Consider the following 15791-nt stretch of genomic DNA (forward strand, 5'->3'; position numbering starts at 1 on the left):
TTACTATGACAGAAGAAGAGTTTTGTTGGTACTCTTAAGATATACATTTTGCTGGTGAAACTTAAGTCTGATACAGAGCTGCTTTAGAAGAGCATACTGTTGTGGCAGCTGGTCCTTTAAATCTTAGAGTGACAAACACAGTAGCTCTAACTTGGCCATTTTAATCTGACTGCTGGAGGTATGCTGGTAAGTATGTTGACCTCCTGCTATGTTTTTCCCTAGTTTTCTCTATTATTTCTGAGGTGGTGGCCCAGCCTCACAATAAATGCAGGCCAGAAGTCCTGTCTCTCAATAAGATGAGTAGCTCTAAAGAGATAACCTTCCTCACTTTAACTAAGAACTGATTTGAGACTCCATTCAAATTCAGACTCAAGAAGCCTCCTGATTGAAGGTAAGATTCATAGTTTTAGGATACAGAACACACATCTGATCACTGAGGACTTTCTAAGGTCCCAACAAATTAGTTTTAACCTGGATGAAGTGCCCTGAATCGTCACTTGTTGCTATAAAGCTTTCAGTAAAATTAAAAAACCCAGAGACAACTCAACTGTGTTTTCTATATTGGCCCAAAACCACAGCGCCATTTAATTATTTTGTTGTACACAGTACATGTCAAATTTAAAATATTCCCAATGGACTTGCTTTAAATTTGATTGCTTTCCGTTTGTCATGAGTATTAAGCAAATCAAGAAAACTGAAGTATTTTTTCATATTTATGGTTAAATGCTGCCAACTACAAAGACAGAGACTTATGAGTTCCAGTTTTCCAGTGGATCATAAAATGAAGTTGCACAACCATGAAATATCATTATCCACCAGAGTCCAAAACTCACTCTCTCTTGCTCTGTCTCCAGTAGCAAACCTTTTGGTTTAATGTGGCTTATTAAAAATTATACCATGTTAAATGAAAAACTAGCTTAGAATAATGCTAGAATGTATTACCAGTATAAGTATCTCCTTAACCCTAACCCTTCTCCTATTCCATACTTTCACCCAATGATGATGATTTTTCATTTTCCAAAGGATGGTGTAGTCGACTCTCGAAAGCAAGCTCCTCCCCCACCTGTGCTTTGGTACTGCCTTCCTTCTTACTAGGATTCTACTGACACTGGGAATTATGAACAGCATGAAGAAACTTTACATATAAAGTCCTACCTGGCGTCACGGAGGCTGCATTTGGGCACCTCTTCTTCCCCCACTGTCTGGTTTAAAAGATGTCTGTAAAATCCACTGAGATCCTTCTGTCTGGTCACATCCAGGTATGCTAAGGGAAGCAAAATAAGAATGATGTTACAGTTTCATGAACATTAACCAGACCTTATTTACATATGGTAAACCCATGATCCAGAAAGAGATGCTCACGACATTGAAAATGTAGAAGAAACTAAGTCTACGAGACTTGATTATTTTCCATTCTAGTTATGCTGGCTACTGCTTTAAGGCTAAAAACAGTTATTTTAATCTCTGGGACACGTGACTGTAAATCTGGCATGAGAATTGCTACTAATATTGCTGCAGACTCATCCTAAGCAACACTGACTCACTATTCTCCCTTTAACAGCTGCCCCTTTCTAGGTGCAAAAATCACGCAACCAGTACTGATATTATGAGTGAGGTTCTACTCTATTCCCTCATATCCCATAACTATCTGCCAGTGTAAACCACAGTCACAAAGTGCACTCTCATTCAGTCCAGCATGTTACTCTCTGCTCTTCCTTCACAGTAAGTAGTTATAATCAGGGGCGACTCTAGACATTTTGCCGCCCCAAGCACGGAGGGTCCGCTGGTCCCGCGGCTTCGGCGGATCTCCCACAGGCATCCACCGAAGCCGCAGGACCAGTGGACCCTCCGCAGGCACGCCTGCGGGAGGTCCACCGAAGCCGCAGGACCAATGGACCCTCCACAGGGAAGCTGCCAAAGGCACCCTGCCTGCCGCCCTAGCAACAACTGGCAGAGCGCCCCCTACGGCTTTCCGCCCCAGGCATGTGCTTGGAGCGCTGGTGCCTGGAGCTGCCCCTGGTTATAATTCCATACCTTTCATCACCATGTATTTTTGACAGCTTTCCACGCCCCCACCTTTAATCTGCCCTCTCTTTGTCCACTGAGTTGGCTGTACGGTTTTGGAAGCCCCACCTCCCTTTCCAGGGCCCCTAGGGATAGTTTTTAACAGATGGATTTTTGGTGCTATTGGCCACTTTGAAAAAAAAATTAAAATGTATTTAATTTATCCTTACTGAAAACATTAAAAATAAACAAATGAATATAGATTTTGTACCTTTTTTCATTTTAAGAGGGAAATACACTTTTTATTCAGTTAGTTTTACTGGCATAGGAAAAAAGGAGATGTGTTCACACACAAGTACTAGTGATATACAAAGAAAATAGCAAGGTTACATGTGTACTGGGCATAGTTGTTCTACAGCCATCAGCCTTCAGAGTTTTCCAAGAAAGTTTTATATATAATCAAAACGTCTCAATATCTTTTTGTAGAGCTATGGGCAAAACTATTATTTTTGTCCATTTTATTTTTCATCTTCACATTGAAGCAGCCCCAAGGAATTAATTTTTCTGTGCTTATATAAAACTTTACACGGTATAGTATACCTTGTACACAAACTGTAACACTTAGCACTCCTCTCCTACCACTCAAACATTTGGTTTTGTTTTAATCAAAGAGGAAAAGGTCTAGTGAATTAAAAATTACAATACAATGTTTGAGAGACAAGATGGCTAAAGTAGTATCTTTTATTGGAACAATTTTTCTCACCAACAGAAGTTGGTCCAACAAAAAAATATTACCTCACCCACTTTGTCTCTCTAATATCCTGGGACTGACACAGCTACAACAACATTGCATAATACAATGTTTAAAAGATATACTAGCCTAACTTTTTTTTTTAAATTACCATTGGCTTGTTTTGAAAATTTTGCTTAAATAAATTAATTCCAAAACATGCAAATAAAAAACTGTAAAAACAGTTTACAGGGATATAATTTACAAAATGTGGAGAAAGTTTAGGCTCCAGAGACTATCAGTATCATACAAAATCCTTCTTTACAAAGGTGGGCTAAAATTTAAAAAGAAAAAAGTCACAGCTTTTTAACTGATTGAAGGCAGAGATAAAAACAGCAACTGACACGCCCACTCACCCTGCCTGTCCTCATGACTACCCCTCCAGGTGCAGCCTGGGCAGTTAATTGGCCCATCTAATCACCTTAACCTCTTCAGATCTTATGTGAGGTGGACACCCCATCACAATGACTCAAGTGGAAGATCCTCCTTACCTAGGGAGGGAGACATGAAACTGTTGAATAGAGGCCAAGCTGTTTGAGAAAGCCTGTTAATTAAAGCCTGGTATACCATTGGCATAATCAGTGTTTGAAATACTGGTATTATGCCATGACAGCAGGAAAACAGGGGGTCACTGTTGCTCATGTGCCAAGAGTATATTTGTGTCTTTGTTTCCCACAACTTCACAATACTTTAAGAACATAAGAAAATAAAGTAAAGTAAAGAAAGTAAATAAGGAAGTGTTATTTACCCCTTCTCATAACACAAGAACTAGAGGGAACCAAATGAAATTAATAGACAGCAAGTTTAAAATGAACAAAAGGCAGTATTTCTTCACACAAAGCACAGTCAACCTGTGGGACTCTTTGTCAAAGGATGTTACGAAGGCCAAGACTAACAGGGTTCAAAAAAGAACTAGATAAGTTCATGGAGGATAGGTCCAACAATGGCTATTAGCCAGGATGGGCAGGGATGGTGTGCCTAGCCTCTCTTTACCAGAAGCTGGGAATGAGCGACAGGGGACGGATCACTTGATGATTACTTGTTCTGTTCATTCCCTCTGGGACATCTGGCACTGGCCGCTGTCAGAAGACAGGACACTGGGCTAGACTGATGTTTGGTCTAACCCAGTATGGCCATTCTTTTGTTCTTATGTAGAAGACGGACATTTTAGATATTAACTAAAAGAGTCAGGAAAAGAGCGCAGGATAAAGTTGGAGGACATGTTTTTTAAAAGACAAATAAAAAGTCAGGAAAAGGGGCAAGGGGAGTGCAGGTATCAGACTTGTTAAAATACCACCCTGGCTTACACAGGAAGTGAAAGAGGCTATAAAAATTAAAACAAAACAAACAAAAACAATATATAACAAAGGGAAGAAAGAGAATGTTGATAATAATGAATAAAAAAATCAGAGGCCAGGAATTGCAGAAAATTTATAAGAGAAGTAAAAAGACAAAGGAGAAATCTATAGCCAGCAGATTTAAGGACAATAAGGGGGTTTTTTTTGGTATATTTGGAACACAAAAAATTCTTAAAATGGTATTTGTCCTTTACTAGATGGAAACGGTAGAATTGTCAATAATAATGCAGAAAAGGCAGAAGTGTTAAATAAATATTTCTTTTCAGTTTTGGGGGAAAATAAGATGATGTAATCATAATATAAGATGATAATAAAACACTTTCCATTCTAATAGTAACTCTGGAGTATGCTAAACATCAGCAATGAATGTCAGACATTTTAAAAATCAGCAAGTCTAAATAACTTACATTCAAGAACTGGCGAAGGAGCTTGCTGGACTGTTAATGTTAATTTTTAAATGTGTTTTGGAACACTGAGGAAGTTCTAGAAAACTGGAAGAAAGCAAATGTTGTGCCAATATCTAAACAGGGTAAATGGGACAACCAGATAACTGTACACCTATCATCAATCCTGGGCAAAACAAAATAATGGAATGGCCAATACGGGGATTCTATTAATAAAGAATTAAAGAAGGATAATATAATTAATGCCAATCAACATGGGTTTATGGAAAATAGATAATGTCAAACTAATCCTGATTTTTTTTATGAGATTACAAGTTTGATTGATAAAAATAATAATGTTGATGTAATATACTTAGACTTCTGTAAGGCATTTGGCTTGGTACCATATGACATTTTGATTAAAAAACTAAAAAGATAAAAAAATCAACATGGCATACGTTAAATGGAGTAAGAAGCTGGCTAACTGACAGGTCTGAAAATGGAATTGTAAACAAGGAATGTGTTTCCAGTGGGGTGTCTCAGGGATCAGTTCTTGGCCCTCTGCTATTTCACATTTTATCAATGACCTGAAAAAAACCCCAAATCATTACTGATAAAGTTTGCAGATGACACAAAGGTTGTAGGAGTGGTAAATAATGAAGAGGACAGTCACTGATACAGAGTGACCTGGATTGCTTGGTAAACTGGGCTCAAGCCGAACATAAGTATATACATCTGGGAACAATGAATGTTGGCCACACTTATGAGATGCGGGATTCTATCCTGAGAAGCAGTGGCTCTGAAAAAGACTTGGGGAACCAGGGGATAATCAGCTGAACAGAAGCTCGCAGTGTGATACTGTGACCAAAATGGCTAATGCAATCCTTGGATATATGAACAGTGGAATCTTGAGCAGGGACATTACATTATTGCTGTATTTAGCACTGGTATAACCACTGCTGAAATACTGTCTCCAGTTCTGGTGCCCATAATTCAAGAAGAATGTTGATAAATTGCAGAAAGTTCAGAGAAAAGGCACGAGAATGATTAAAGGATTAGAAAACATGCCTTATAATGATAAGCTAAATAGACTGAGCTTCTTGAGTCTAAGAGGAGGTTAAGTGGTGAGCTGTTCATAGTTTATTAAGTACCTATATGGGAACAAAATGTGATAATGGGCTCTTCAATCTAGCAGACAAAGATACAACAAGATCCAATGGTTGAAAGTTGAAAGCTAGACAAATTCAGTCAACAAATTTTAGAGAGAGAGAGTAATTAACCTCTGGAACCCTCTACCAACGGTCATAGTGGATCCACCATCACTGGCCATTTTAAAACCAAGACTGGATGTTTTTCTAAAAGATCTGCTCTAGTTCAAACAAAAATTAATTCTGGGACATTTTATGGTTTGTATTATACAGGAGATCAATTAGATGGTCACAGTGCTCTGTGTTTTTGGCTTTACCATCTATAAATACACGGGTGTAGTAACATTTCTTTATTCCTCTCTCATTAAAACTTTGTACAATTATTTAATGGCGTTATTTAGAATTGTACTAATAGTAAAAAAAGAATATTTCCCTCTTAAAATATGGAAAAGACATGAAATCTACATGTATTAATTTATTTTCAATATTTCTAGTAGAGAAAAATAATTTTTAAAAATATTTCCTCTCCCCCATGGCATGTGTCCAAAAATGATAGTTAAGGGGCCTGGAAAGGTTGGAAAGGATAGAAGAGACACTCAAAACCATGCGGCCAACTCATTGGACAAAAAACAGGAGAAAATAAAAGGTGGGGGCAGGAGGCATGGAAAATTGTCAAAAATACATGGAATGGTTAATCCCGTCTCAGCACGGGCAGTAAACTAAATGACTTATTGATGTCCCTTCCAGCCCTACATTTCTGTGATTACTACTACAGAACCCCATCTACAGCCTAATTCAGAGACCAGGATCACACCTATGCATCACACCCATAACCACTATCTTTAACAGCAAAAGGCCACACTTTCCTTTTGAGGGAGAGGCATATTGGTTCAGCATAAATCTCACCCTCCAGTGCTGCTTCCTTTTTTTCTCTTTCCTCCTCCTCAGCCCTTTCTTGCAGTTTCTTCTTATAGGCTGATGTCACAAAGGCCTCTTTGTCATCAAACTCTCCCCCTTCCATTTCACGCTCCTTCTGAATTTTTTTTTCCATTCTTTTTTCCTGCTCTTGCTTTCTTACCTCAGCTGCTTTGAGGATATTTTGGATGTATTTGGGCTAAGGTGGGGAAAAAAGAGTAATGAGATGGAATCAAAGTGGCTGAGAAAAGACAAATTAGAGTTGATGAGTACACTAAAAAAAAACAAACAGTTTTTAGTGGAACAAAAATGGCAGTAGTCAGCCCAGCTAGTTTATACTATTGCCACTGCTGGGACAATGATCTCAATGAACTAATATAAACATTTTCAGCTTCAGATCATGGGAATTTTCTCCTCATTAATGAAACAGCTGCATTCAACAAAAATCTGAGCCTAGCCTCAAGTAGTGTACAGCCGCTCAGACTAAAATCAAATGCTTTCAGTACAACCTTTCTTCCAGCAGTTTTCCGTCTTATGACAGTTCTCTCCCTCTTCAATTTGCTATAAGGGAATGGGATGCATTCTTCATTTAGACCTATCGTAGCCTGACAAACACTCCATTACCAAATGCAATAAGCAATAATGAAAATGTGATTTGTCACAATAATTCAGCCATTTTCTGGAATAAGGAACTGGGCTGTAGAAAATGGTTCACATGTTACAGATGAAATATAATGACTTTAGCTTCTTGACAGACCCTATAGCAGCTGACTAGCAAGAGGCAGACAGTGTACACTTATTGCTACAAAATTTGGTCAGGTTGCTCAAAGACAGCCCTTCCTCCATTCAGTTGGGTTGCCTGATACTACTAATAAAAAATAATAATAATATTAACAACAATAATAAATAATAATAGTAGTAGTATTGTTGTAGCGACTAAAGGCTCTATGGGGATTATCCCATTGTAACAAGCTCTCCAGAAATTCACATGGTCCTTGTCCCACAGAACTTATCGGTGGGAAGGCAGTATGGAGCCTATTGTCCTCCCAATCAACGACAGAATGAAATGGGACTAGAGTCCTGAAATGTTTGATGAACAACCAGTTTTACAACACCTTACAACTACCAGTCTTACAACATCACAATTTTATATAACACAATTTTGAGCACAACACATGTGGGCCCTGCTACAGAATGCACAACAGGTTACTAGGATATCAAAAAACACAGTAAAATCAGTTAAATAGCCATAGTTATTCTTAGCATACAGAGGTAACACAGACAGCATGCATTTTCAGTTATGGACCTTTTTGTCATCTTTTCCTGAGAGTACTTTGGCATTGCTTTCTTTCTTCTGCTGCTGCATTTCATCATAAATACTGTCATATTCATACACTGTGGAGTCTTCTGCCAAGGCCTTCTGAATCTCAAGTTTGGTCTTAAAAAAAAAAAAAAAAAGAGAAACACAGACCAATGAAGCATGCAATTTTAAGCTTTTAAAACTTTGTATTAATATATTTTGCTTTAACTAGATTAGCTCATGATATAAATCTAGGAAACTGAACATAAATTCACCATGACTTCATATACAAAGTCTTTTGTTTGGTATCAGAGCTAAAAATACGAGTAATTATAAGAAGAACGGTATTTATGAGATAAGGAATACAGTACAATTAGAAAACATAATAATTACAGCAATTAAGCTATTATGGATCCTGCTTAGTGGAGAATTACCCATCGAATAATATTTCTAGCTCAGATGGATTTTTTTTAAATAAATACAAAAAAAAGTTTAGCCAATTTGTCCATCTATTTTTCTACATAGTTTTCTCTAAATATATTCCTATAGGTCATCCACAGAACTTTATTCTGCACACTTTACCTCCTATAAATAACCTTGAATTACGTTTGGGCTAAGTGTAATTGTTTTCCTATAGTTGGGTCTCTCTACAGAATTATCATGTTCCTCCTGGATAATTTACCCCTGAATACAAGACAAGACAAGACAAGACTCATTGTTGGCAAGAACTCCATTATACAAGAACTCATCACTTTTTTATCATCTTTAATTTCCCTAAAATATTACATTCTGCCTCCAAAAAAAAGTTGTTTAAAACATTCATTCAATAAAGGATCACTACATTCTATGCACAGAAAAAAATGCAACTTCTCATGGTTTTACAGTGTGTGTATTAAGTAAGTCGTCAAGTTTTATTGTGTGTTGCAAACTATATTCAGCTCAATGGAAACTTCAGTTACAAAGTTTGCATCAGGCTATTTTTCAACTACTCCTGGACACAGCCAAAGAATCCCGAGAACAGTCTTGTTCAGACAAGTGGAATAATTTATTACATCTGGAAGAACATGGAAGCTAAAAATCAGCCTTTGTTAGGAGAAAGACTCCTACTTCACATTTGCTAAATTGGAACACCAAAATTAGAACTAGAGAATTCTAAATCTGTTTTTAAAGAAGGTCTTGCATTGCAGATGTGATGTAGCAAATCCCCATATTTGAGCCAATTTTTAAACATTAGTTCTAAACATAAAATAAACCAATTATATTTCTGCCATTTTTTACTTCACAGCCTGCTGTGCAGTAACACAGAACCAGCTTTTGTGTATGTGTTTTCTTAAAAAGTCAAACAAACAAAGACCATTATTACTTAGCTATAATTCCAGTTCTCTAGAAGTAGATTACTATAGATCCCCACTCTTAGATTCTTATGGCTCTTACAATGATTTGGAAAGCACATTCCCAATGGATATAATGATCAAGATGCCTTATAATGTGTACCTTTGACCTAGATCATAAACGGGTCAGTCCTACTACAACTAATCCTAACTTTCAAGAGTGTACCTACATGAAAACCTAGAACTACAAATAGTAAATGACACTCTCTGTAAGGACCTGATCACAGTAAAAGTACAATCTTATTGCAAATACTTTTATCTGACCTGGTTGCAAATAACAAAATTTGAACTATGTTCACATTTCAGCCATTGTATGAGGTAGAAAAGTTGTGCATAATGTTTGTGCATATATCACAGAGCCTAACTGTGTTGGTATTAATGAATTTAGGGAAAATCTGAGGACAGAATACCCAAAGGACTTGCCCACACTGCAGCATGTGTGGCAATGCATTCTGGGATGTACTGCTGCATGGAGAACTGGGAGTAAAGGGGACTGACGATAGTTACAAATGCATCGTTAAGAAGGGAGTCTTCTTATCCATACTGGAAAAAAACCTGTGTGCTGAAGTGGTTACAGGATGACAGCCAGCCTAGGTTGCTGGCAAGGGTAAAACATTGTTAGCTGGCATGCTTACTAATGACAATTCCTTACTTTCTTATATGCATGAGGACTCCACACCCCAACTTACTTGCTTCATTACTTGCTTTTTTAATGCTTCTCTTTGTAGACTCTCGCCCACAGATGTCTGTTAGAAGAGAACTATATTAGCAATAAAATCAGATTATTGTGTTTACACGTTATACTAGGTGTTATTTTTCTAACAATATAATAATCCAAAGCTTAGTTTTTTAATAAAGTGGATTCACTGTATTATTATAAATTTTACAGCTTTTTTCTGAAGAATCATAAGAAAAACTGAAAATTAATTAACAAACATACAACAGATCAGTGCAGTTGTACCATGGAAAGAAACTATCTCAAATTAGTGTAGAAATAATAATCAGTTTTATAACACAATTTCAAAGAAAATTACCTCACAAAAGAACAATACAATTTAGTCCAATTCAATAAAATAAGCAATCTCTGCTCAAGAGATACTTGGAAGTCCCATGCCACAGGGCGCTGGAGCACTGCTTGTATATGTGTGTTATATTTTAAAAAAAAATTATCTGTGTTGAGGTATATTAGCAGAGCAGTGGTGTGAGAACCCAAGACTGAAATAGCAAGGGGTAATTCAGATCACACTGAAATGCACTGGCAGTGATACAGATGAAAGCTTAAACTATGACTACTCACACTATGATTCTAACTAATGCAGAATCAGCTCCTCAATTTCCTTAGCACTAAACCTCACTCCGTTTTTGCTACCAAAAAAAATTGTGAAATATGAAACATAAAAAACCCACACTTATATTAAGTAGTTAGAGGTCTGGTCTCCCATCAATAGATTAACCTAATTTCTATTAACATTAGGGAGTTGTATGTGAACACTGAAGGATAAATATAGCTCAGTTTTTTTAAAGGTTAAAAGATTTCTAATGGCATAAAACGGGAAGGTCTTTGGTCAGAATTCACATGGCCTATGAACTCATCAGATCTGCAATTATGGACACACTATATTTAATAATAAAGGTATAGGAATTTGCCAATTTAAAGGTAACAATTAACAAAAATTGTCATAATGATTGTTATACTAATATTAATACCTTGGCTATAAATACCAATGAATTAATTTCCTGATACAATCTCTGCAGATTATGCTAATTGATCTTTTCTTGCTTCCATTCTTGACATCTATTTTTTGCTGTAGACCAATTAGTATCCACTAACAAGTAGACACATAACCACAGTAGTTTTGTGTATTTGTACCTCCATAAGCAATGTGCAAATAATTTTCCATGGAAACACAATTACACAAAACTTGTGTGGTTACACATATATTCACCCCCCCACCATATATACACACACCCATATACACACACGTACACCCCTACCTCATGATACCCTATAAGTATTCCTACACTTATGAAACAGTTCTTTTGATTAAGTCCTGAGCTATGTTAGTAGTGTTGCAATTTGAAGATATGAAATGGCCCTGAGTCTGAACCACGGTCATGTTACAATAACCATTTAATCCATTCTTTTATTTTAAACTTTTCAAGATTTCTAATATGCCAGAAAATACCAGCATTAGCCTTCCGTAGTTTAAGAAAATACAACATCCACTGCTGAAAATGTCAGTTAAGACAAAAACAATTCTCTGTTTTCTAATCATATTTTTAACTGTAAAAATGTCTTAGTCACTGTTGTCTTTTTAATTGACTCTTCCCCCTCCACTCAAAAAGTAGACAATATTTTGTTCATTAAACAGATTCATTAAAGAGGACATGGCACTTTGCCTTGTTTATGTAGTCAGGTATCAATTAGCAGTCTTTTCCAGGGGGAATACTGAAAAAAACCTCTTCGCATTTTGGCAGCTGATTTTTTCAATAACGTATGAAACATGCTCAACATCAGATTTTTAAAAAGAGCATTTGTGTCATCAATCCCTAATTAAAAAAATGAAATGAAAAGTTTTCAGCAGGTAGAGTATATACGGATACCAGTATGCACTGAGGAAAGCCAAATAAATATAGCACACACAAATTCAAGCAGATCCGCTGATAGATGCAGCTTCTGCTTTCATTTGGTGCTTGCAAAATAGCAAGGTGCCATGTCCCTTGTTTCATATGCTGTTGAAATCATGTTAACATGGAAAAAAGCTGAGGCTGTTTCTCAACATGGAAAAAAGCTGCTGTTTCTCAAGCTTTGAACAGTATATCAAATAAAGATCTCTTCATTAGCTTATTCCAGTAGCAAGTACACATAAAAAGAACCAAACTTTTATACTTTTTTTGTATCCCATCTCTATAACCAACCAACCAAGGCAATATCTCTGAAAGAGCCCCTGATTGTTTTCTATAGCACAGTAACAGAACCAACGGTCCTGCGGTAGTTGTCAATATTTTAAAGACTGAATACTAGAACTCATATTAATTTACTTGTACTCTTTTTTACAAGCTTTCTGCTATAATGTAACCTACATTCAGGGAAAGAACACTAAAGCAGAAGGAGACTTAAACTATTCTTTTCAAGCCCCCCACCTCCCCTCAATAACTAACTTCCTTCAATATAAGTGACCATATGAGACAAGTAAAAGAGGAAGGATTGGAAAAAGCAGCTCTGAAACACTGCACATTCTAATGCTCTATTTTTCTAAAGGTTGAATAATGTGTATGGAGTGGGCCTTGGCAGGAGAGAGAAAAACCTAAAGTTATATCCAGTCTTCAAAATAGTAAAACCTGTAAAGTTGAGTAATAAAGCATGATGTATACTTTTAGGGAACAAACAGTAGTGATTCCAGGATGGAAAGCTGAGAATTACAGTTATCCCTATCATTAAGAGGCAGCTCTCTTATCTAGCAGTGGATAACCTAAGGTGTGGAAACAACCACAGTCTAGGCCCAGGGCTCGTGAAGCTGAGCATGGCTCACAGACAACAATAATGCACTTATTTTTAGGAGGATTTCAAACCTACTGCTGTTCTGCCACATCCATTGGTCAATTCACAGAATTACTGCAGTGGAGCCATCTGCCTTGCACTCCTGCCCAAATGTAAACCATTCAAAATCATGTACACACACAGTCTACAATAATGTTCATGACTTCACATCCTTTACACTGCAAAATACTTTTTGGACTGGAATTAGGATGCATTCATCTACATTTTCTATATTTTCGAACATTTTGAATTAATCCTGACTTCATTAATCCATTTCTTTTTTATTGTGGTTTTGGTAAACAAATTTTTAAAATAGCATTTCAGATTCTTTTCAAATATTTATTTACTAAACAGTAACATTCATTTTAATTTCACTTATATTACATAGCTCCACAACATCACATGACCAGCAGTATAACTTTCCTAATATAAACGACTATTTAGGGCTGGCTCTGTGAGATAGTGACAGTGTTACACAGGAGACTATGGGCAGGTCTACATTACAGCTTACTTCAATATAACTTAAGTCACTCAGGGGTGTGGAAGAGCCACCTCCTGAGCAATATAAGTTACACCAACCTAAGAGCTAGTGTGGACAGCACTATGTCGGTAGACGTTCTCACACATATGCCTCTACCCCGATATAATGCTGTTCTCAGGAGCCAAAAAATCTTATCGTGTTATAGGTGAAACCGCATTATATTGAACTTGCTTTGATCCGCCGGAGTGCGCAGCTGTGCCCCCCCTAGAGCACTGCTTTACCGCGTTATATCCAAATTCATGTCATATAGCGTCACGTTATATCGGGGGAGAGGCGTAGCTACCGCTGCTCAGGGAAGCAGTGCCAACAGGAGAGTGTCTGCACTAGCAGCACTACAGCGATGCTGCTGTAGCAATTCTAGTATATGCCTGCCCTTAAACACAACTCCAATTCTTGGGGAACAAGGTTGCCTTCTTCTTGGCATATTCATACATTCCAAGGCCAGAAGGAATCACTGTGATCATCTGACTTTCCAAGAACTTCCCTCAAATAATTCCTAAAGTTTATCTTTTAGAAAACTTTTAGCTAACTTTCCCTTGAGACCCAGCTATAAGAGAGGGCTCTCCTAAGGGCCCCCTCAGGGTAGAGTGGAGGGGAAAGAGGAAAAAACTATTTCTGTATTCATATCAAAATATCTGAAACACTGCTTAGAATAAAAAAAAAAAATGAGGAGTCCTTGTGGAACCTGAGACTAAGAAATTTATTTGAGCATAAGCTTTCGTGGGCTAGAACCCAGCCTACAATAAATCAATTTGCTGGTCTATAAACATTATACAAATACAAAAGTAACATATGGTTCTGGTTTTTGTACATAAAAATCTAAAGAGGTTCACCTGTCATTTGTTTGTTCAGAGTGTCAGTAAGTTTAAGAAAAACAGCTCCAGTACAAACACCTCTTCTTATGGTTGGTGGGTGACAATTTCCTGTTCTGCTATGAGCACTGACAGATGAGAACTTCCTGTTCTTTTGTATTGTTTTTACTTATCAACAGTTCATTTATTAAAGACCCTACAAATTCAGCAATCTATCTCATGGTTTCTTTTTGCCCACAATCAAGCTATTCTTTGGAGGCACAAAGCTTATAGTGTAATATTTTCTGTTAAGAGCAAATATTTTAACCCTATAGTGAAAATACACAGAATGTTCCCGTGCAAACCAAGGAAAACTTCTTATAACAGCATTAAGGCACTACAGTATGTTATTCCTGAAAAATCTTCCCAAATCCATCTTGGTTTCTTTTCCCCCACATTTGAGCTTGAGCGTTCTTTCATGATTTTTCCTATACTCTTCTAAATCTTGTCTGCCAAGCAACCTCTCCCTCTCTCTCTCTCATTTAAAATAACTTCTTAAAATATATTTCTTCTTTACAATTATTCCTATATGGGTATGGAGGGATGTGAAGACTACACTACTGACCAGTGTTTTGAATTGTCTAAGGTAGGTCTCACTGTGATAAAACATGTGAAATATGTAATTATAGGTGCAAAAAGCTCAGTAATTCAAATTTTAAAAGTCCTCAAATACCTAAGCAAAAAGGAGAAGAGTAAATCATGTGATTATACATGCACAGGTTTTGAAGAATGTAAGGTGCAGTCTGACAACTTTTAATTTCTCTGTTCTTCTAATTTAATATAGACCCATGTTCCCATCTGCTCTAAGAAATGGACCAGTTGCTGACGTTGGGTTGTCAGCAATGGTTCTCCCAGAACTGGTGCTGAAAACCATTTAACTGCTAGTGCAGATGTACCAAAACCATATTCTGCACTGTTACAGAAAGCGAGATTGAGGCCTATTGCTGACAACCATTTTCAGCACTGAGTCAGTCTCCTAGCGTAGACAGGATCTTAATATTATCTGGGCTTAAATTATAAAGCTCCTGTAAAACATGTAATATTAAGAAAATGTTAGGACATTCAGTTAACTTAAATTAGGATCTCAATGTGCGTGAGAAATGCCAGTGCATTCTTTCACTGACATCTCAGGGAAGTATGTATGACCCCAATGAAAATTTAGACCATCTACAGCAGAGTGTATTTTAATAAAGCTACACTCAGAGTACTTTTGATTAGGGGTAAATTCTCTATCTTTTACGGATTTGGAGGAAGGGATGCATGATCTATGATTGCCACCCAAACCGTACGTACTGCAGTTACTTGTACACATGACATTATATATTGCCTTATCTTATTTTTTTAAATGGCCTCTCATTTTAGAAGTAAACTGCCACCTTAGGCCAGCATCATCTTTCTCTGACAAGAGATCTACCAGCCTTCCGGAGGTTTCTCCTGCAAGGCATTCAACAAGAGGCACAAAGGATCAATTATCTCTATTCATCTTATAATTCATTTCAAAGGGATATGAAATTAAGATTTAATGATCTGTCAGACAAATTAAACCAGAGTTGACTTTAATCTCCCACT

At 37.0% G+C, this 15791-nt stretch overlaps 1 protein-coding gene across 2 annotated transcripts in view; it reads right to left on the reverse strand.

The window, feature by feature from the left end:
- Positions 1-15791, reverse strand: part of NSRP1 (nuclear speckle splicing regulatory protein 1) — a 34630-nt gene that overhangs the window by 3158 nt on the left and 15681 nt on the right. Inside the window, exons 3-6 of one of the 2 annotated variants that reach the window (XM_032788786.2) lie at positions 9979-10035; positions 7905-8036; positions 6590-6797; positions 1156-1264 (exon numbers count right to left, since the gene is read on the reverse strand). In XM_032788786.2, the coding sequence (XP_032644677.1) occupies positions 1156-1264; positions 6590-6797; positions 7905-8036; positions 9979-10035 (506 nt within the window). Of the gene's footprint in view, positions 1-1155; positions 1265-6589; positions 6798-7888; positions 8037-9978; positions 10036-15791 lie in introns of those variants that run through there. The other variant, XM_032788789.2, reaches the window with a different exon arrangement.

The sequence above is a fragment of the Chelonoidis abingdonii genome, chromosome 20, assembly GCF_003597395.2.
Source record: "Chelonoidis abingdonii isolate Lonesome George chromosome 20, CheloAbing_2.0, whole genome shotgun sequence".
Lineage (NCBI taxonomy): Eukaryota > Metazoa > Chordata > Testudines > Testudinidae > Chelonoidis > Chelonoidis abingdonii.